At 37.6% G+C, this 24120-nt stretch overlaps 1 protein-coding gene across 1 annotated transcript in view; it reads left to right on the top strand.

Annotated features, from left to right (window-relative positions):
• Window positions 1–24120, top strand: part of LOC146577005 (NACHT, LRR and PYD domains-containing protein 12-like) — a 69651-nt gene that overhangs the window by 8055 nt on the left and 37476 nt on the right. Inside the window, exon 5 of the mRNA XM_085267611.1 lies at window positions 1601–1774. Within this exon, the coding sequence (XP_085123737.1) occupies window positions 1601–1774 (174 nt within the window). The remainder of the gene's footprint in view (window positions 1–1600; window positions 1775–24120) is intronic.

Raw genomic sequence — 24120 nt, 5'->3', positions numbered from 1 at the left:
CCTTTAGTGTCTCACAAAGGGTTAAAAAGTGAATGTGCACAGAGAGGTTGGTGGTGAGACGGGCACTTCCAGCACTGTAGATGTGATCCAGCTCAGTGTTGATGGAAATAATCCAGAGAGCAGGATTCCTTGATGAATGTCACATCTTCTTAAAGTTATAATCCACAGGGAAAACTGTTAAACTGTCGATCTGATATCTACTCAACCAATCAGGTGTTTGATCTCCAGCCCCACCTTATTATAAGTTTCTCTCTTTTACACCTCAATTATCTTCACTTCACATTTCAGTCAGTTCAGATTTCATTAGCACGTTCACTTTAGCATAATCCATTTTAATCCAAACACCTTTCTCTTTAAACTCTGTTTGTCAGTCACAGTATATCCAGTACAATCCTCTTTTTCACTGCGTCACACACATTCAGAGATCAGAGTGTCCTGTTTGTGCTCTCATCCACGCACACTCACACTCAAATGGCTGAAGTCTGTTTGTACACAGGCTAATCTGGGACTCTCCACTATTTGACCCTAGAAATAAAGAAGCTTCTTGGATGAGAGGTGAAACGTCTTCAAGAAACTTAAAGAAGTCCAGATGCCTTTTTTTCTAAGCTCTTTAGATGACTGCGAACCTTCACAGACACCTCATCAGTGGGACTCTCAGAGCTACCAGCCCTTTGCTACAATCACAAAGCTCTTCATTGAAATCAATGATATCAAAGCTGGAATCAAATGAGTCCAAGTCTTCTGCTGATTCAGCATCACATTCATCTTTGGTCCTTGTTCTGCATCCCCAACATGGACTTCATTCCTTTCCGAGTCAACCTTGAGTGTCCTTTATTCAGCTCATCCTCTGCTTTACTTTTACACCTGATTTTAGCTGCTTTTCTTCTCTCCCTCATAACAAGACAGCTTCTTCTGCCTGAGAACATGTTGGAGTGATTTACTAATCCAGGGCTGATTTTTGGGGAAAATAGTTCTTGTTTTCAAAGTAATCTCCATTTTTCCCAGAATGAAATGTAAGTAGAAATCGATGATCTAAGTGAGAACATGAGCCTTTAAAAAGGCTCTTCTGAGGCTGCTGCCAGTGGTCAAAGCCTCCAACAAAGCTCTGTAAGTAATTATGTGATCATAGCTTTAGCTTTTAAATGTTTATTCTAGTTAACACAGATCAGGTGGAACAACTCAAATAAAATATCAAAAATATTAAGTGGTCATCGGTACTTAGTTTGTTCAATACTGAATACAATGGAGCACAAATTGTCCACGTTTCTGAAATATTTCTGGGTGTAACTGTCACCAAAGTGCAATTTAGACCTGGCCTGTGGTTGTTATCTAAGTGATAATCATCAATTCTACTAAAACAAATACAAAATAAAGAAATTTGACACATTCTGTTGATATCAAAAGCACACTGAACAATTCAGTGTTGTTTTACTGCTGTTCTCTCTTCACTTCTTCTCCTCTGATTCTCTCCACATGTTGCTCTGCATCAGTGCTCAGTTTCCTGACAAAACAAGATGAAATATTGCTAAATATAATAGTATCTCATTACACTTCAACATAAGTGTTTTATTTTTGTAATTGTTTATCTGTTATTTTTCAGACTGAGTCACTGTGACCTGTCAGAGAGAAGCTGTGAAGCTCTGGCCTCAGGTCTCAGCTCTCAGACCTCTAATCTGAGACAGCTGGACCTGAGTAACATTAACCTGAAGGATTCAGGCGTGAAGCTTCTGTCTGAAGGACTGAAGAGTCCACACTGTACACTGGAAACTCTCAGGTGAGATCAAGCATTTTTCTTTCATCAACTGACAGAATTAGCAGATTAATAATAAGGCAGTCCTCTAATAAGAGGAGAAGTGGAGGTGTTTTGAAGGGCAACATACTCTTATGTTAACAAGACAGGAAGTAGTTCCTGGGAACTGCTTCCTTTGTTATTGTCCAAGTAGAAACATGATGGTGAAACAGTGATGAGTTTGCAGAGGTGAATCCACAGCACACAACACAACAATGCTGTTGTGTGCTAAAAGCAGACTTCTCACAGATTCTGAGGCTGCAGGTTTCATCACTGTCCAACCAAAATTCACTGAACCAGCAGTAAATGAACGTCCAAAACTACGCTTCATGTTTAAAAAACAGATGATCAGGGGGATTTGTGTTTACATCTTTTTTGTGTAATCTGTTCACCTGCTGTTTCAGCTGTTTGGTGGTTGTTGAGATGGTTTTGTGAACTTTTAGCTGAGATTCTGACGTTTCTGTAGATACCACACATGTCTAATTACTTTGTACAGCATGAATGGCCATAACGAGTTTTTTAACAGTAAGAAAAGTTGTAAAACTTCAGAAAATATAGTTAAAAGTCCAAAACCTTCTACGTCTGGTGGCTTGTGGTAAGGAGCAGATCAAACGAGTAAAGAATTACGTTATAATTATAAATGGCTTCAACAGCACATTCAGGTCTGTGAGACTCATTCAGACACTGAGCCGTGGCTCTGTGCTACATGCACATATTTCTGCATCTCTGCCATTCAGACACACTTTATATATAGTTTATTTTATGTAATATTCAATACTGAACTGTACATTTAGTCTTTTTAAATGCAGCAAGTTTTATTCAGTGTTTTCATAAAAGCCTTATTTTTATCCATTTACTGCTATTAGGAAGAACACGTGAGGTTTAAGACCTGGACCAGTTTGAAACCTTTTGTCCTCCACAATGGAAAATGGGTGGAAATAAAAATGGGTCTGTCTTTAGCCAGCTCCTAATTTTATCAGTTCTACTCTCAGCGTCTCCTGTATATCTCCTGTATAAATGTTGCACTCAGCTTTGTGGTCTCCAATATCACTGAAATGCAGCCAGATGCTGCTCATTTTGCCTTTTCACTCTTTCCTGACACGCTTGCATTTCAATACAGCTCCCATTTCTCTGTGTACCTGGGCCCGTATCCCTAAAGATTCTGAGAATCCTCTCAGAATCTTTAGGGATACTGTAATTGTAAATAATATTTCACATTCAAGAAAATATCTGGAAAATGAATAGTAAGCTGTAGGGGTTATAGGTTTGTTGCTGGCCCAGTTGGTGAACGAACATAAAGGTATGTTACGAGGAAAATTTGGCCCAACTGTCACTAGCCAAGGCAAGAGGCACTCCTGGGACACAATATCAGGATAGCCCGGCGGATCAAACACCATTCCCATCCGCAGCACCTGCTCCGTCAGCATCCCTGCAGGAGAGCAGATTGCAACTCACAATTGATGTGTGTGAACAACAAAAAAAAGTCCTTTCCCTTCAGGAGGAGTACTACCGCCTTAAAATTGAACACCTAAAAAATAAACCATTTACAGATTGTGTTCTGTGTCTTGCATTTAACAATTGCAGGTGATGTGTAGTAAAACTGTGGTAGTTCTTAATACCATCACAAGTTCTCAAAAGACATGGGGCTACAGCTTGCCTGAAATGTAAATTTGTGAAGTTTGCCCTGTAAGGCAGTCCACTCTGGGCTAGGTTCCCCTGTGGAATGTAAATATCTTCTTCACCACCATCCTCATCGTTGTCTTCATTCTCATCCTCATCGCCATCCTCCAGAGGTTCTGCAATCTGTCTAACCTTGCAAATATTGTGTAATATTGCACAGGCTATGATGACTTTGCTGACTTTTTCAGGCCTCAGACGCACCTCTGCGTGGAGAACATGAAAGCGCCTCTTAAGCTGGCCTATGCCACGCTCCACCACCGCTCCACCACCGCTCTTGTTGTCTTGTGGGCCCTACAATAGAATACAGAGACCTTTAATTATTTGATGGAAATATTGCACTACTTGGATGCTCTAACATATTGCTTGCATTTCATTTCCATGATTTTTGTATTGTTTGGCTTACCTGTTATAGGCCCTTGGCGTGGCTGGAGGTAAGGTGTAAGGAGCCATGGTTTGCATGGGTAGCCACTGTCCCCTAACAAGTGGCAATTAGCTGGCACATAGCGTCTCTCAAAAAGCTGTCTGATGCCACTCTCGGAGAGCATTCTCGCATCATGTGTGCAGCCTGGCCATTTAGCCACCATGTCCAAAATCTTACAGGCCGCATTGACGACTATTTGCACATTGATGCTGTGGAAATTCCTCCTGTTAACAAAGACAGCCTCGTCCTCTGATGGCGCAATTATTCTCACATGTGTTCCATCAATTACACCCACAACGCCAGGGAATCCTGCAATGTCCATAAATGCCCTTTTATGTGTGTGTAAAGTGCGGGCATCCAGCGGGAATGAAACAAATTGTGTCACAATATTAGGTTGTGACAAAGCTGTCAGTGTTTGGGTGATGACTCTGCTGACAGAGGATTGGGACAGACCCAAGTCATCAATGCTGCATTGTTGCATTTGCCCGGTTGCCAAATACCTCAGTGTTGTGATTACTTTCGTCTCCGGTGTAATAGCGTTGTGGCGTCGAGTTGGTGAAGTAATTGCATCTCTAAGGAGATCCACCACAAACATGATTCCTGCACGATCCAATCTGTAGCATCTCAATAATTCCCTGTCATGCAGTGTTTGCAGGACATCACTCCTGCCTCTTCTGTTGGCCATTTTGTGCAGCTGCTTAGGGGAACTCCACTAAAAGTCCTCTTCCCTGCTCTTAGCAGATCTCGCCTTAGGAGCCCTTTTAAGCGCTAGGAATCTTGAGGAATATATTATTTTATATTTTATATTAACTGGGATTGTCGTGTCACTTTTAGGGGACATTTTAAGAAAACGTCATGATTCTGAGAATTTTCTTATAATTTGGCTGCTAGGAGCCACTTTTTACACAAAGATTCTTTAGGGATACGAGCCCTGGTCTATACCACTACCCTTGCTGTCTATGGGACATGTCTTCTTTCACATAATGGTATGATCCCAGTCTGTCTCTTAAAGTGTTTAAAATCTCAGCCGTGCTCACATTGATTATCAGCAAGCCTGAAAATTCATCAATATTTGACATATGAAATTATCTCAAGGCCTGGATTTGGCCCACGGGCCATATGTTTGACACCCCTGGTTTACACAGTTTGGTATTCAATGTACAAGTGAGTTAGCTCTCAGCTAACTAGCAGACAAGCTAACTGCTGGGACTGCGTCTTTCTAACAAGAGCGTCAGACACTCAGACTGGTTTCCTTTGTGGATGATGATGTGTTCTCACACTGATCCTTCATGCTGATGCTGCCATCCACCCACTGCTCCTGGATTTCTCATCATCATCTCCATCAGCCCTCACAATACTCCACCTTCATCAGCTTCATGTTCAGCAGCCTGGATGGACAGTAATTCTTTCCATGGGTTATGGTGGGACATTGAGAGCTGAAGTCAAACAGCAGTGAGAACTAGAAAGCGAAAATTTCTGAAGAAATTTTAAGTGTGCCTATGCCGCCGCTAATCAGTGTAGTTTGCCATTCAAACGGCTACAGAGAGCAAAACTCAGCAGAGCAGCCATTCTCCACCATGAACTATGGTAAAACCAAACACCGCTCGCGCCTCACAGATGACAGCTTACAGTTTTGTGTAAAGATGAGGTGACTTCGTACAGCCCCGATTTGTAGACGCTGTGCGCAGAGGTTCATAAGCAGACCCGACAATGTTTGCATGAACACGCTTTGAAGCATTACGTTATGGACCACTTTTCACACATAGATGCTGTACCCACACAGCCGGCTGTAGCTTTTCATCTTACAGCCCGACACATACAAAAAAAAAAAGAAAAAAGAAACAGCCGAGAGAGCACAGACTTTACGCCTGAGAGGCGTGATTGCAGATGCCGCTGAGGTGGGTCCACCTCCCCTGCAGCGGCACAGCAGGCCACGCTCTGCCACACACATCAAACACGTAAAATAAATATTTATGCAGTTTTGCATTCACTTTTTGTTTTTTGTTACTTTTACACAGTGTTCTGAATGATTAACAATGGTCTACAGCCAATCTTGTGTATTATTATACAAACTTTGGTTGTAAGATTCAGATAACTATTGAATAAAAGCTAAATATTTTATATGAGAGTAAGAAAGAAAAGTATATCTTTGTGTCCCCCTCTCCCTGTTAATGCCCTACCTGGCCCCCTGGCAAAAGCTGTGCTAGATCCGCCCCTGCACAGTTACCAGCTGTCAGCTACACAAAAAAAAGGAGCTTGGTGTTAGTGGTCTCTCAGAAACAGTTCATAACTTCCCTTCAACTCATTCATGTCACCTAAAAGGTAAACCTGTTTCTCCATCACCAGTTCAGCTCTGATGACTCAGTAAGGACATCTCATGGTTAGGACCAGCCCTTTTTTTTCAGCTGTGGCTCCATCAAACATTAGCTGATAATAGAAATTAAAATCAAATGAATTCTAACAACAGCTGATCAAGCTTAAACGTGCTGCTGTTGTTTAGCGCGATAAACAAACAAGAGAGAAAAGCCAATCATTGATCAGTTTCACGATTGAAGTTGCAACAGGCGAGAGAATGACAGGGGAGGCTGAGTAACGACAGAATAAATCCAGCTTTGTGTCTTCTTCCATTCTACCTGAAGTACGGGACAAACTGTGTTCCTTTTCAGCTCAATACGAAACGCGTAATATTTTCTCTGAATGCGGGACGATTTCGTTTGCACGGGGCGGTTGGCAACCCAATAACTAACCTTATGAATGCAATAAAGTTCACCATCAGTAACACAGCACCCACCCAGCTGTACGACTTATTGGTCGTGTCCAAATTCATGGGCTGCATCCTCCTGAGGCCGCATTTGTAGACCGATTACGTCATGGCGCGGCCCAGCCATACTCCAGTTTCCAGCAATGGCAATTGAACTTGAAAGTGTTACTCATTTGTTTTATGACTGTTTATATAGTGCTACATTTTGGAGAGAGATTGAAAATTATATACTGTGCAAGACAACATACGAAATCAAAATTGAAGGGAAGAACATTATCACTTATTTTGAAACTAAAGAAAAAGAAAAATGTGCCATTGTCAATCTTTATATCTTATTAGGGAAATTCCATATACATAAATGTAAATTTCAAAACTCAACCCCATCATTTAATTTCTTTTTGATTGAAATTGATTATTTAAACTCTCTTAAATGAACTTCCAATAAGAAAGGTTTATCACTGATTGAAATTCATTCAGAAATGTTTAACAAATGAGCTGTCACAAGTACTAAATTATGAAGTCTGTCACATCCCCCCCCTTTTCTTTCTTCTCTCCTTTATTTATTTGTCCTTCTTGTTTCATTGTACTGTATATTGTTGCTTTTGTTTGTCTTGTATGTCCACTATTCAGGCTAAACTGGAATGACTGGCTGTTCATTTTGTAATTTCAATAAAGTTTGAAAAAAAGAAAAAAAAAGTTTCCAGCAATGGCGGCCGCTACTAAGTTTTAAAATTACTCTTACTAATCTTTCTGGGTCACAAAATAAACTTTTAACATATTTTCAGGCGAGAAAGTAGCTGTGTAAACATCAAATATCTGCTCGGTTTATCAATATATCGCATATTTGCCAAAGTGCTTCGACGTTTTCGGAGACGTCTGCTACCCACCAGCTCGAGGGTTACTGATGCGGCCGAGAACGGCACAACTCCCGGCACATCATCGCGGACTTTCGCTACTCGGGTTAAATGTAATATATAATTCACTTAGACAACCTACAAATGTTATTGTTGGGCTTTTTTCAGTGTTTTGTTTGTTCGTGAGTAAATCGGTTTGGCTGAGATTAAAGCTATTAGATTAGATTAGATAAAATAAAACTTTATTAATCCCCCTCCTCCTTGGTTTTTACACAGCTGACTAAACGTCAAATAGAAACCTGATTAAACATAAGTATGAGACAGTCGAGGATTTACGCCAGTGTCCTGTTATATTTTAGATAGCAAGGAGCAGACGGCTGAGTTTATTAAACTCCACCGAGACAGCGGCGACGCTAATCTGAAGGCTAGACCGTCCAATTTCATGGCCGTTTACTTCCGGCCTACCCGACCTCCTCAGGAGGATGCAGCCCATGAATTTGGACACGACCAGAAAATATACATAACATCTTACCTGACATTCAGTTCACCGGACACTCGTACTGGCGGCGTGAGGGTGAGGGGGGTGAAACCAGACAGAGAACCGCTGCTCTCCGTTGTAGCTCCGCGTTAGCCACCACCAAACAACCGAGTTATTTTTTCCACATGAACAGCATCTGGACAAGCCACCACCTTTCACTGTTTTTACAGTTACTAAAATGAATAAATGAATCACCAGCCCATATAAATGAAAAATAAATCCAGCAGCCAAACAAGAGTCATAAAGAGAGACTAGGGGGTTGAACGAGAGCGTGAGCCGGCCTATGTGTGAGCCAGCCCGGCCTGGGTGTCACACAAGCCGCGCTAGCCAGCTAGCTGCCATGCGGCGCTAGCAGTAAAATCGTGAGAGATATGGGACTTCTTGATAAAATATGGGACTTCTTGATAAAACGAGCAGATATTTGACGTTTACACACTTACATTCTCGCCTGAAAACCGGTCGATCAGCGGCCGCCTCGCATTTTCTTTCACCACATACGAGGGGAAAGAGACACATACCGGTGGCTAGCTAGCTCCGCGTTAGCCACCACCAAACAACTCAGTTTTTCCTCATCTACTAGCATCATCGGCCCATATAAACGAAAAATAAGTCCAGCTAAGACAAAGACTGTTTGCGGAGCGACCGGGGATGAAAGGAGTTAGAGACGCCAAGCCTGGGTGCTTTTGAGTAAAGCGGCGCTAGCCGGCTAGCTAGCCGCGCTAGCTAGCCAACATTGTGAAAAATCTGTTGCTAATACTCCCGACATACCACTAGAGTGAGCCAGCACACCACAAATGAAGTTTGCCTTAAGTTTCACTTTGTTGTCCATTCATTTGAATGGGCAAAAACTTGCATTAAAATATTCATATTTAAAAAACTATAGAAGTAATAAACACCAAAAGTCATAGCAACTCATTCCAGCTCCAGCCGCACAAAATGATATAACATATGTGAACCTTGTCTCAAAACTGTGGGACGAGTTACGGTCCAAAATTTCAGGCGGAAAAAGGAAAATAACTAGAAAAATTTGCATTTCCTGCGAAAATGCAGTGTGGATGCTTAAAGCTGAAGCTGTATGCAAAAAGTAGCTGAAAAAGCTGAAAAGTTGCAGAAATTGTAAAAACTTTGCAGAAGCAAAAGAAGTTTGCTAAAATGGAATAACTTAGCAGAACTGCAATATCTTAGAGGAAACATAATACTTGGCAGAAATACAATAGCATAGCAGAATTTAGCAGAAATATTGTAACTTACCAGAAACATGATAACTTCTCAAAAATACAAGAATTTAGGAGAAATAGTATAAGATAACAGAAAGAATATATTTAGCCAAAAATACTTAAACATTACAGAAACACTATGATTTAGAAAAATAGTACAACAGAGCAGAAATATTGTGATTTACCAGAGACACTGTGATGAACTATGAATATTGTAATTTTAAATTAAGACTATGTTTTAGCACAAATATTATAATTTGGCAGAAATACTATAAAAAGCAGAAATACTATAATTTAGCAGAAATACTATATTAAGCACAAACCCTATAAAAAGCAGAAATACTGTACTATGATTTGGTAGAAAAAACTATAATTAATCAGAAATACTATATTTGGCAGAAATACGGTATTTGGCACAAATCTTATAAAATAGCAGAAATAGTATGATTTAGCACAATAGTAATAACTTAAACAGAAAAATTGGAAAAGCAAAAATGGACAGCTGAAAAAATGATGAACATGCTGAAGGTCCCTCAACTATACTTGTTAAATGAAAAAAATCAGCAAAAAAATCTATAACAGCCACACAATCACAAATATGTACACATAAGAAAACACACATGCACAGAGAGACACACACACAAGATCCAATTCAGTCAACCAGTCTAAATATATTGAATTTGAATCTTAGAATGAGATCATCCCATTAAAAGCCTTTCTCTCTCTCTCTCTCTCTCTCTCTGTCACACACACACACACACACACACACACACACACACACACACACACACAGGGAGAGAAAAGTGAGTTTCTAGGTCAGCCTGGGAGCTGCTGAATTTGAATCCACCAATCAGAGAGCCTGTGCACTCTTTCCCTCCAAAACAGGTGCATCCTTTTTACACACGCAGCACAGAGAGACACAGGATCATTGCAGTCTATTTCTCATAATGACGACTCCCCTCAAACAAATGACCATAATTTCCTAACCGTAGGAGCTAGAACGGTCATTCTTACACCGTTTTGTTCAGAAGAGATGGGGGAATCTTCAAGTGTTGACAATTTATCATTAAAATATGAATTTTTAGAGATATATGACACGGATGACTTGTTGACTTAGAAGCCACGAATTCCCCAATATGCAAATTTGAATACCTGGAGCCCACATACATGATTGGCTGGCTGGGAAGCTGTGCAGGCCCTGATTTGTGGATTTGAATTCCTCAGCCCTCAGATATGATTGGCTGGCTTAGAAGCCATGAAGTCCCCAATATGCAAATTTGAATGCCTCAGGACACATATATGATTGGCTGGGAAACCGTGCAGGACCTGATTTGAAAATTTGAATGTCTAAGTCCTCACAGAGGATTGGCTGCCTGGGGACCAGGCAGAAATATATAGAAATACTATGATTAAGCATAAATACTACATTTAGTAGAAATACTATGTTTTAGCACAAATCCTATAAAAAGCAGAAATACTATATTAAGCACAAATCCTATTAAAAGCAGAAATACTATATTAAGCACAAATCTTATGAAATAGCAGAAACAGTATGATTTAGCACAATAGTAATAAGTTAAACAGAAAAATTGGAAAAGCAAAATGGACAGCTGAAAAAATGCTGAACATGCTGAGGGTCCCTCAAATATACTTGTTAAATGAAAAAATCAGCAAAAAAATGCACAGGGAGAGAGAAGTAAGTTTCTAGGTCAGCCTGGGAGCTGCTGAATTTGAATCCACCAATCAGAGAGCCTGTGTACTTTTTCCCGCCAAAACATGTGCCTCTTTTTACACACGCAGCACAGAGAGGCACAGGATTATTGCAGCCTATTTCTCATAGTGAGGACTCCCCTCAAACAAATGACCATAATTTCCGAACCGTAGGGGCTAGAAGGGTCATTCTTACACCGTTTTGTTCAGAAGAGATGGGGGAATCTTCCAGTGTTAACAATTTATCATTAAAATGTGAATTTTTAGAGATATACGACATGGATGACTTGTTGACTTAGAAGCCACGAATTCCCCCAATATGCAAATTTGAATGCCTGAGGCCACATATATGATTGGCTGCCTGGGAAGCCGTGCAGGCCCTGATTTGTGGATTTGAATTCCTCAGCCCTCAGATATGATTGGCTGGCTTAGAAGCCATGAAGGCCCCAATATGCAAATTTGAATGCCTCAGGACACATATATGATTGGCTGGGAAACCGTGCAGGCCCTGATTTGAAAATTTGAATGTCTAAGTCCTCACAGAGGATTGGCTGCCTGGGGACCTGGCAGAAATATATAGAAATACTATGATTAAGCATAAATACTACATTTAGTAGAAATACTATGTTTTAGCACAAATAGTATAAAAAGCAGAAATATTATAATTTAGCACAAATAGTATAAAAAGCAGAAATATTATAATTTAGCACAAATCCTATAAAAAGCAGAAATAGGATGATTAAGCATAAACACTACATTTAGTAGAAATACTATGTTTGAGCAAAAATCCTATAAAAAGCAGAAATACTATATTAGGCACATATCCCATAAAAAGCAGAAATAGTATGATTAAGCATAAATACTACATTTAGTAGAAATACTATGTTTTAGCACAAATAGTATAAAAAGCAGAAATATTGTAATTCAGCAGAAATTCTATATTAGGCACAAATCTTATAAAATAGCAGAAATAGTATTATTTAGCACAATAGTAATAAGTTAAACAGAAAAATTGGAAAAGCAAAATGGACAGCTGAAAAAATGCTGAACATGCTGAGGGTCCCTCAAATATACTTGTTAAATGAAAAAATCAGCAAAAAAATGCACAGGGAGAGAGAAGTAAGTTTCTAGGTCAGCCTGGGAGCTGCTGAATTTGAATCCACCAATCAGAGAGCCTGTGTACTTTTTCCCGCCAAAACATGTGCCTCTTTTTACACACGCAGCACAGAGAGGCACAGGATTATTGCAGCCTATTTCTCATAGTGAGGACTCCCCTCAAACAAATGACCATAATTTCCAAACCGTAGGGGCTAGAGCGGTCATTCTTACACCGTTTTGTTCAGAAGAGATGGGGGAATCTTCCAGTGTTTACAATTTATCATTAAAATATGAATTATTAAAGATATTTGACTTCTAATGCACCATAACTGAGTAGAGCGAAGCAAAAACTGCCTTGACTTGCCCTCAAACAACGCTTTCTAACTCGAAATCTATTTGGAGTATCGATATCATTCTTTCACCGTAAGAGACAGCAGGCTTTGGTGAACAATCATGGAAATTTTCAGGTCTCTGTGGAAATCCAACAAAAAGTTATGACGAGAGAAAAAAGTGGTTCATTTCCACAGTTTGAAATCTGAAGAAATCTGAGCGAAGGACGAATTTCCTACCCTCAAACAAGTCCAACTCATTTCAGAACGGTAATAGGTGAGAAAGAAATTCTTGAATTGTGAGCGTCAGGGGTGTCTGAAGATATTCGGGGACAAGCCTCATGTCTTAAAGTCGCTTCGTTAAGGAGATATGACGATTCGAATATGCCTCTCATTACAGAAATCCAGCGATGATTTTGAACAAGCTCTCCATTGACTTTATATGGAGAGTTTTCTGACCTTGTGTTGCTCTGAGGAGATTTGCCAAAATTCTATAAATCCCACAACAATGATAGTGACATTTTCTGAAAGCCAGCAAAAATACCTACGTTTTGATGTATAATTTGTGGAAGTTGAGTGAAAATTGAGCAAGTAGCAAGAAGTTGTTCGGACATGAAGTGAAAATTGCAAAACCTTCAGTGACACACTGGAAGCCAAGAGCATAGCAACCATAACAACGCATGTATTTTGTGAAAAATCACAATTGTGCAACTGAAAACTTTAAGAGGCATAAAAGTAAAACGGTAAAAGATTTGAAAAAGCTGAATCATACATGAATAGCCCAATAATTTGTGAACATTTTAAAGTTTGAATGGTTTTTCTAGGCGAAAGTATGAGGAAGTAGTTAAGTTTCAAAAACAAGCAAAATTTAGCAGAATTTTGGAAGTTTTCCATTCATTTCAATGGGACAAATTAAAGGAAAAAAGCTTAATATTTTAAAAAGTATAATAGCAAAAAATAGCAAAAATCATAGCGCAAATTAGCAGAAATAGCAGAATAGTTTAAAATTTGAACGGTGAAAATAGCACAAAAATTGTGGAAGTAGTTAAAGGACAAAAAATGAGCAACTTGAAGAATAATAATAACTAGAAAAATTTGCATTTCCTGCGAAAATGCAGTGTGGATGCTTAAAGCTGAAGCTGTATGCAAAAAGTAGCTGAAAAAGCTGAAAAGTTGCAGAAATTGTAAAAACTTTGCAGAAGCAAAAGAAGTTTGCTAAAATGGAATAACTTAGCAGAACTGCAATATCTTAGAGGAAACATAATACTTGGCAGAAATACAATAGCATAGCAGAATTTAGCAGAAATATTGTAACTTACCAGAAACATGATAACTTCTCAAAAATACAAGAATTTAGGAGAAATAGTATAAGATAACAGAAAGAATATATTTAGCCAAAAATACTTAAACATTACAGAAACACTATGATTTAGAAAAATAGTACAACAGAGCAGAAATATTGTGATTTACCAGAGACACTGTGATGAACTATGAATATTGTAATTTTAAATTGAGACTATGTTTTAGCACAAATATTATAATTTGGCAGAAATACTATAATTTAGCAGAAATACTATATTAAGCACAAATCCTATAAAAAGCAGAAATGGCATGATTAAGCACAAATACTACATTTAGTAGAAATACTTTGTTTTAGCACAAATCCCATAAAAAGCAGAAATACTGTACTATGATTTAGTAGAAAAACTATAATTAATCAGAAATACTAAATTTAGCAGAAATACTATATTAAGCACAAATACTATGAAAAGCAGAAATAGTATATTAAGCACAAATCTTATAAAATAGCAGAAATGCTATGATTTAGCACAATAGTAATAAGTTAAACAGAAAAATTGGAAAAGCAAAATGGACAGCTGAAAAAATGCTGAACATGCTGAGGGTCCCTCAAATATACTTGTTAAATGACAAAAATCTGCAAAAAAATTTATTACAGCCACACAATCACAAATATGTACACATGAGGAAACACACATGCACATAGAGACCCACACACAAGATCCAATTCAGTCAACCAGTCTAAATATATTGAATTTAAATCTTAGAATGAGATCATCCCATTAAAAGCCTCTCTCTCTCTCTCTCTCTCTCTGTCACAGACACACACACACACACACACACACACACACACACACACACACGGGGAGAGAGGACTAAGTTTCTAGGTCAGCCTGGGAACTGCTGAATTTGAATCCACCAATCAGAGAGCCTGTGCACTTTTCCCCACCAAAACAGGTGCATCTGTTTACACACGCAGCAGCACAGAGAGACACAGGATTTTTGCAGTCTATTTCTCATAGTGACGACTCCCTCAAACAAATGACCGTAATTTCCTAACCGTAGGGGCTAGAACGGTCATTCTTACACCGTTTTGTTCAGAAGAGGTGGGGGAATCTTCAAGTGTTGACAATTTAATATTAAAATATGAATTTTTAGAGATATATGACATGGATGACTTGTTGACTTAGAAGCCACGAATTCCCCAATATGCAAATTTGAATGCCTGAGACCACATATGTGATTGGCTGGCTGGGAAGCCGTGCAGGCCCTGATTTGTGGATTTGAATTCCTCAGCCCTCAGATATGATTGGCTGGCTTAGAAGCCATGAAGTCCCCAATATGCAAATTTGAATGCCTCAGGACACATATATGATTGGCTGGGAAACCGTGCAGGACCTGATTTGAAAATTTGAATGTCTAAGTCCTCACAGAGGATTGGCTGCCTGGGGACCAGGCAGAAATATATAGAAATACTATGATTAAGCATAAATACTACATTTAGTAGAAATACTATGTTTTAGCACAAATCCTATAAAAAGCAGAAATACTATAATTTAGCAGAAATACTATATTAAGCACAAATCATATAAAAAGCAGAAATACTATATTAAGCACAAATCCTATAAAAAGCAGAAATACTATATTAAGCACAAATTCTATAAAAAGCAGAAATACTATATTAAGCACAAATTCTATAAAAAGCAGAAATACTATATTAAGCACAAATCCTATTAAAAGCAGAAATACTATATTAAGCACAAATCTTATAAAATAGCAGAAACAGTATGATTTAGCACAATAGTAATAAGTTAAACAGAAAAATTGGAAAAGCAAAATGGACAGCTGAAAAAATGCTGAACATGCTGAGGGTCCCTCAAATATACTTGTTAAATGAAAAAATCAGCAAAAAAATGCACAGGGAGAGAGAAGTGAGTTTCTAGGTCAGCCTGGGAGCTGCCGAATTTGAATCCACCAATCAGAGAGCCTGTGTACTTTTTCCCGCCAAAACATGTGCCTCTTTTTACACACGCAGCACAGAGAGGCACAGGATTATTGCAGCCTATTTCTCATAGTGAGGACTCCCCTCAAACAAATGACCATAATTTCCTAACCATAGGGGCTAGAGCGGTCATTCTTACACCGTTTTGTTCAGAAGAGATGGGGGAATCTTCAAGTGTTGACAATTTATCATTAAAATATGAATTTTTAGAGATATATGACATGGATGACTTGTTGACTTAGAAGCCACGAATTCCCCAATATGCAAATTTGAATACCTGGAGCCCACATACATGATTGGCTGGCTGGGAAGCTGTGCAGGCCCTGATTTGTGGATTTGAATTCCTCAGCCCTCAGATATGATTGGCTGGCTTAGAAGCCATGAAGGCCCCAATATGCAAATTTGAATGCCTCAGGACACATATATGATTGGCTGGGAAACCGTGCAGGCCCTGATTTGAAAATTTGAATGTCTAAGTCCTCACAGAGGATTGGCTGCCTGGGGACCTGGCAGAAATATATAGAAATACTATGATTAAGCATAAATACTACATTTAGTAGAAATACTATGTTTTAGCACAAATACTATAAAAAGCAGAAATACTATAATTTAGCAGAAATACTATATTAAGCACAAATCCTATAAAAAGCAGAAATAGGATGATTAAGCATAAACACTACATTTAGTAGAAATACTATGTTTGAGCAAAAATCCTATAAAAAGCAGAAATACTATATTAGGCACAAATCCCATAAAAAGCAGAAATAGTATGATTAAGCATAAATACTACATTTAGTAGAAATACTATGTTTTAGCACAAATACTATAAAAAGCAGAAATACTGTAATTTAGCAGAAATACTATATTAGGCACAAATCTTATAAAATAGCAGAAATAGTATGATTTAGCACAATAGTAATAAGTTAAACAGAAAAATTGGAAAAGCAAAATGGACAGCTGAAAAAATGCTGAACATGCTGAGGGTCCCTCAAATATACTTGTTAAATGAAAAAATCAGCAAAAAAATGCACAGGGAGAGAGAAGTAAGTTTCTAGGTCAGCCTGGGAGCTGCTGAATTTGAATCCACCAATCAGAGAGCCTGTGTACTTTTTCCCGCCAAAACATGTGCATCTTTTTACACACGCAGCACAGAGAGGCACAGGATTATTGCAGCCTATTTCTCATAGTGAGGACTCCCCTCAAACAAATGACCATAATTTCCAAACTGTAGGGGCTAGAGCGGTCATTCTTACACCGTTTTGTTCAGAAGAGATGGGGGAATCTTCAAGTGTTGACAATTTAATATTAAAATATGAATTTTTAGAGATATATGACATGGATGACTTGTTGACTTAGAAGCCACGAATTCCCCAATATGCAAATTTGAATGTCTGAGACCACATATGTGATTGGCTGGTTGGGAAGCTGTGCAGGCCCTGATTTGTGGATTTGAATTCCTCAGCCCTCAGATATGATTGGCTGGCTTAGAAGCCACGAAGGCCCCAATATGCAAATTTGAATGCCTCAGGACACTTATTTGATTGGCTGGGAAACTGTGCAGGCCCTGATTTGAAAATTTGAATGTCTCAGTCCTCACAGAGGATTGGCTGCCTGGGGACCTGGCAGAAATATATAGAAATACTATTATTAAGCATAAATACTACATTTAGTAGAAATACTATGTTTTAGCAAAAATACTATAAAAAGAAGAAAAACTATAATTTAGCAGAAATACTATATTAAGCACAAATCCTATAAAAAGCAGAAATACTATAATTTAGAACAAATAGTATAAAAAGCAGAAATACTATAATTTAGCAGAAATACTATGTTAGGAACAAATCCTATAAAAAGCAGAAATACTATATTAGGCACAAATCCTATAAAAAGCAGAAATACTATATTAGGCACAAATAGTGTAAAAAGCAGAAATACTATAATTTAGCAGAAATACTATGTTTGGCACAAATCCTATAAAAATAATAAATACTATAATTTAGCAGAAATACTATATTAGGCACAAATCTTATGAAAAGCAGAAATACTATGATTTAGCAGAATAGTAATAACTTACAAAATTACAAATATGGAGGCATATTGGAACACAAATGCACAGAGGGACACACAAACACAGGCTCTAATCCAGTCAACCAGTCTAACTATATTCAATTTAAATCCTACAATGACATGCTGCCAAATAAGGGCAGGGTTCTCTCTCTCCCACTAAACACACACACACACACACACAGAGGGAGAGAGCTGCCGAATTTAAATCCACCAATCAGAGTGGCTGTTTACGTTTTCCCGCCAAAACAGGTGCATCTTTTTACACACGCAGGACAGAGAGGCACAGGATTATTGCAGCCTATTTCTCATAGTGAGGACTCCCCTCAAACAAATGACCATAATTTCCTAACCGTAGGGGCTAGAGCGGTCATTCTTACACCGTTTTGTTCAGAAGAGATGGGGGAATCTTCCAGTGTTAACAATTTATCATTAAAATATGAATTATTAAAGATATTTGACTTCTAATGCACCATAACTGAGCAGAGCGAAGCAAAAACTGCCTTGACTTGCCCTCAAACAACGCTTTGTAACTCTAAATCTATTTGGAGTATCGATATCATTCTTTCACCGTAAGAGACAGCAGGCGTTGGTGAACAGTCATGGAAATTTTCAGGTCTCTGTGGAAATCCAACAAAAAGTTATGACGAGAGAAAAAAGTGGTTCATTTCCACAGTTTGAAATCTGAAGAAATCTGAGCGAAGGACGAATTTCCTACCCTCAAACAAGTCCAACTCATTTCAGAACGGTAATAGGTGAGAAAGAAATTCTTGAATTGTGAGCGTCAGGAGTGTCTGAAGATATACCGGGACAAGCCTCATGTCTTAAAGTCGCTTCGTTAAGGAGATATGACGATTCGAATATGCCTCTCATTACAGAAATGCAGCGGTGATTTTGAACAAGCTCTCCATTGACTTTATATGGAGAGTTTTGAGACCTTGTGTTGGTCTGAGGAGATTTGCCAAAATTCTATAAATCCCACAACAATGATAGTGACATGTTCTGAAAGCCAGCAAAAATACCTACGTTTTGATGTATAATTTGTGGAAGTTGAGTGAAAAATGAGCAAGTAGCAAGAAGTTGTTCGGACATGAAGAGAAGACTGGAAAAGCTTCAGTGTCACACTGGAAGCCAAGAGCATAGCAACCATAACAACGCATGTATTTTGTGAAAAATCACAATTTTGCAACTGAAAACTTTAAGAGGCATAAAAGTAAAACGGTAAAAGATTTGAAAAAGCTGAATCATACATGAATAGCCCAATAATTTGTGAACATTTTAAAGTTTGAATGGTTTTTCTAGGTGAAAGTATGAGGAAGTAGTTAAGTTTCAAAAACAAGCAAAATTTAGCAGAATTGCAGAAGTTTGCAGAAGTTTCCCATTCATTTCAATGGGACAAATTAAAGGAAAAAAGCTTAATATTTTAAAAAGTATAATAGCAGAAAATACCAAAAGTCATAGCACACATTAGCAGAAATAGCAGAATAGTTTAAAATTTGAACGGTGAAAATAGCACAAAAATTGTGGAAGTAGTTAGCGGACGAAAAACGAGCAACTTGAAGAATAATAATAAAGAATAAAGAGAAACAGGAACTCAATAGTGTGGATGCTTAAAGCATCCACACAACTAGAAAAATTTGCATTTCCTGCGAAAATGCAGTGTGGATGCTTAAAGCTGAAGCTGTATGCAAAAAGTAGCTGAAAAAGCTGAAAAGTTGCAGAAATTGTAAAAACTTTGCAGAAGCAAAAGAAGTTTGCTAAAATGGAATAACTTAGCAGAACTGCAATATCTTAGAGGAAACATAATACTTGGCAGAAATACAATAGCATAGCAGAATTTAGCAGAAATATTGTAACTTACCAGAAACATGATAACTTCTCAAAAATACAAGAATTTAGGAGAAATAGTATAAGATAACAGAAAGAATATATTTAGCCAAAAATACTTAAACATTACAGAAACACTATGATTTAGAAAAATAGTACAACAGAGCAGAAATATTGTGATTTACCAGAGACACTGTGATGAACTATGAATATTGTAATTTTAAATTAAGACTATGTTTTAGCACAAATATTATAATTTGGCAGAAATACTATAATTTAGCACAAATACTATAAAAAGCAGAAATACTATAATTTAGCAGAAATACTATATTAAGCACAAACCCTATAAAAAGCAGAAATACTGTACTATGATTTGGTAGAAAAAACTATAATTAATCAGAAATACTATATTTGGCAGAAATACGGTATTTGGCACAAATCTTATAAAATAGCAGAAATAGTATGATTTAGCACAATAGTAATAACTTAAACAGAAAAATTGGAAAAGCAAAAATGGACAGCTGAAAAAATGATGAACATGCTGAAGGTCCCTCAACTATACTTGTTAAATGAAAAAAATCAGCAAAAAAATCTATAACAGCCACACAATCACAAATATGTACACATAAGAAAACACACATGCACAGAGAGACACACACACAAGATCCAATTCAGTCAACCAGTCTAAATATATTGAATTTGAATCTTACAATGAGATCATCCCATCAAAAGCCTTTCTCTCTCTCTCTCTCTCTCTCTGTCACACACACACACACACACACACACACACACACACACACAGGGAGAGAAAAGTGAGTTTCTAGGTCAGCCTGGGAGCTGCTGAATTTGAATCCACCAATCAGAGAGCCTGTGCACTCTTTCCCTCCAAAACAGGTGCATCCTTTTTACACACGCAGCACAGAGAGACACAGGATCATTGCAGTCTATTTCTCATAATGACGACTCCCCTCAAACAAATGACCATAATTTCCTAACCGTAGGAGCTAGAGCGGTCATTCTTACACCATTTTGTTCAGAAGAGATGGGGGAATCTTCAAGTGTTAACAATTTATCATTAAAATATGAATTTTTAGAGATATATGACACGGATGACTTGTTGACTTAGAAGCCACGAATTCCCCAATATGCAAATTTGAATACCTGGAGCCCACATACATGATTGGCTGGCTGGGAAGCTGTGCAGGCCCTGATTTGTGGATTTGAATTCCTCAGCCCTCAGATATGATTGGCTGGCTTAGAAGCCATGAAGTCCCCAATATGCAAATTTGAATGCCTCAGGACACATATATGATTGGCTGGGAAACCGTGCAGGACCTGATTTGAAAATTTGAATGTCTAAGTCCTCACAGAGGATTGGCTGCCTGGGGACCAGGCAGAAATATATAGAAATACTATGATTAAGCATAAATACTACATTTAGTAGAAATACTATGTTTTAGCACAAATCCTATAAAAAGCAGAAATACTATAATTTAGCAGAAATACTATATTAAGCACAAATCCCATAAAAAGCAGAAATAGTATGATTAAGCATAAATACTACATTTAGTAGAAATACTATGTTTTAGCACAAATACTATAAAAAGCAGAAATACTATAATTTAGCAGAAATACCATATTAAGCACAAATCATATAAAAAGCAGAAATACTATATTAAGCACAAATTCTATAAAAAGCAGAAATACTATATTAAGCACAAATCCTATTAAAAGCAGAAATACTATATTAAGCACAAATCTTATGAAATAGCAGAAACAGTATGATTTAGCACAATAGTAATAAGTTAAACAGAAAAATTGGAAAAGCAAAATGGACAGCTGAAAAAATGCTGAACATGCTGAGGGTCCCTCAAATATACTTGTTAAATGAAAAAATCAGCATAAAAATGCACAGGGAGAGAGAAATAAGTTTCTAGGTCAGCCTGGGAGCTGCTGAATTTGAATCCACCAATCAGAGAGCCTGTGTACTTTTTCCCGCCAAAACAGGTGCATCTTTTTACACACGCAGCAGAGAGAGGCACAGGATTATTGCAGCCTATTTCTCATAGTGAGGACTCCCCTCAAACAAATGACCATAATTTCCTAACCGTAGGGGCTAGAGCGGTCATTCTTACACCGTTTTGTTCAGAAGAGATGGGGGAATCTTCCAGTGTTAACAATTTATCATTAAAATGTGAATTTTTAGAGATATACGACATGGATGACTTGTTGACTTAGAAGCCACGAATTCCCCCAATATGCAAATTTGAATGCCTGAGGCCACATATATGATTGGCTGCCTGGGAAGCCGTGCAGGCCCTGATTTGTGGATTTGAATTCCTCAGCCCTCAGATATGATTGGCTGGCTTAGAAGCCATGAAGGCCCCAATATGCAAATTTGAATGCCTCAGGACACATATATGATTGGCTGGGAAACCGTGCAGGCCCTGATTTGAAAATTTGAATGTCTAAGTCCTCACAGAGGATTGGCTGCCTGGGGACCTGGCAGAAATATATAGAAATACTATGATTAAGCATAAATACTACATTTAGTAGAAATACTATGTTTTAGCACAAATACTATAAAAAGCAGAAATACTATAATTTAGCAGAAATACTATATTAAGCACAAATCCTATAAAAAGCAGAAATACTGTATTTAGCACAAATTCTATAAAAAGCAGAAATACTATATTAAGCACAAATTCTATAAAAAGCAGAAATACTATATTAAGCACAAATCCTATTAAAAGCAGAAATACTATATTAAGCACAAATCCTATAAAAAGCAGAAATAGTATGATTAAGCATAAATACTACATTTAGTAGAAATAATATGTTTTAGCACAAATAGTATAAAAAGCAGAAATATTATAATTTAGCACAAATAGTATAAAAAGCAGAAATATTATAATTTAGCACAAATAGTATAAAAAGCAGAAATACTACATTTAGTAGAAATACTATGTTTTAGCACAAATACTATAAAAAGCAGAAATACTATAATTTAGCAGAAATACTATATTAAGCACAAATCTTATAAAAAGCAGAAATAGGATGATTAAGCATAAACACTACATTTAGCAGAAATACTATGTTTGAGCAAAAATCCTATAAAAAGCAGAAATACTATATTAGGCACAAATCCCATAAAAAGCAGAAATAGTATGATTAAGCATAAATACTACATTTAGTAGAAATACTATGTTTTAGCACAAATAGTATAAAAAGCAGAAATATTGTAATTTAGCAGAAATACTATATTAGGCACAAATCTTATAAAATAGCAGAAATAGTATTATTTAGCACAATAGTAATAAGTTAAACAGAAAAATTGGAAAAGCAAAATGGACAGCTGAAAAAATGCTGAACATGCTGAGGGTCCCTCAAATATACTTGTTAAATGAAAAAATCAGCAAAAAAATGCACAGGGAGAGAGAAGTAAGTTTCTAGGTCAGCCTGGGAGCTGCTGAATTTGAATCCACCAATCAGAGAGCCTGTGTACTTTTTCCCGCCAAAACATGTGCCTCTTTTTACACACGCAGCACAGAGAGGCACAGGATTATTGCAGCCTATTTCTCATAGTGAGGACTCCCCTCAAACAAATGACCATAATTTCCAAACCGTAGGGGCTAGAGCGGTCATTCTTACACCGTTTTGTTCAGAAGAGATGGGGGAATCTTCCAGTGTTTACAATTTATCATTAAAATATGAATTATTAAAGATATTTGACTTGTAATGCACCATAACTGAGTAGAGCGAAGCAAAAACTGCCTTGACTTGCCCTCAAACAACGCTTTCTAACTCGAAATCTATTTGGAGTATCGATATCATTCTTTCACCGTAAGAGACAGCAGGCTTTGGTGAACAATCATGGAAATTTTCAGGTCTCTGTGGAAATCCAACAAAAAGTTATGACGAGAGAAAAAAGTGGTTCATTTCCACAGTTTGAAATCTGAAGAAATCTGAGCGAAGGACGAATTTCCTACCCTCAAACAAGTCCAACTCATTTCAGAACGGTAATAGGTGAGAAAGAAATTCTTGAATTGTGAGCGTCAGGGGTGTCTGAAGATATTCGGGGACAAGCCTCATGTCTTAACTTTGCTTCGTTAAGGAGATATGACGATTCGAATATGCCTCTCATTACAGAAATCCAGCGGTGATTTTGAACAAGCTCTCCATTCACTTTATATGGAGAGTTTTCTGACATTGTGTTAGTCTGAGGAGATTTGCAAAAATTCTATAAATCCCACAACAATGATGGTGACATTTTCTGAAAGCCAGCAAAAATACCTACGTTTTGATGTATAATTTGTGGAAGTTGAGTGAAAATTGAGCAAGTAGCAGGAAGTTGTTCGGACATGAAGTGAAAATTGCAAAACCTTCAGTGGCACACTGGAAGCCAAGAGCATAGCAACCATAACAACACATGTATTTTGTGAAAAATCACAATTTTGCAACTCAAAACTTTAAGAGGCATAAAAGTAAAACAGTAAAAGATTTGAAAAAGCTGAATCATACCTGAATAGCC

The sequence above is a fragment of the Mchenga conophoros genome, linkage group LG3 (genome assembly GCF_057382185.1).
Source record: "Mchenga conophoros isolate Kocher_MC1m ecotype Shallow Benthic linkage group LG3, M_conophoros_male_GT1.1, whole genome shotgun sequence".
In the NCBI taxonomy this organism is placed as follows: Eukaryota; Metazoa; Chordata; class Actinopteri; order Cichliformes; family Cichlidae; genus Mchenga; species Mchenga conophoros.
The sequence above is the reverse complement of the archived record's forward strand: the minus strand, read 5'-3'. Positions and strand labels throughout refer to the sequence as shown.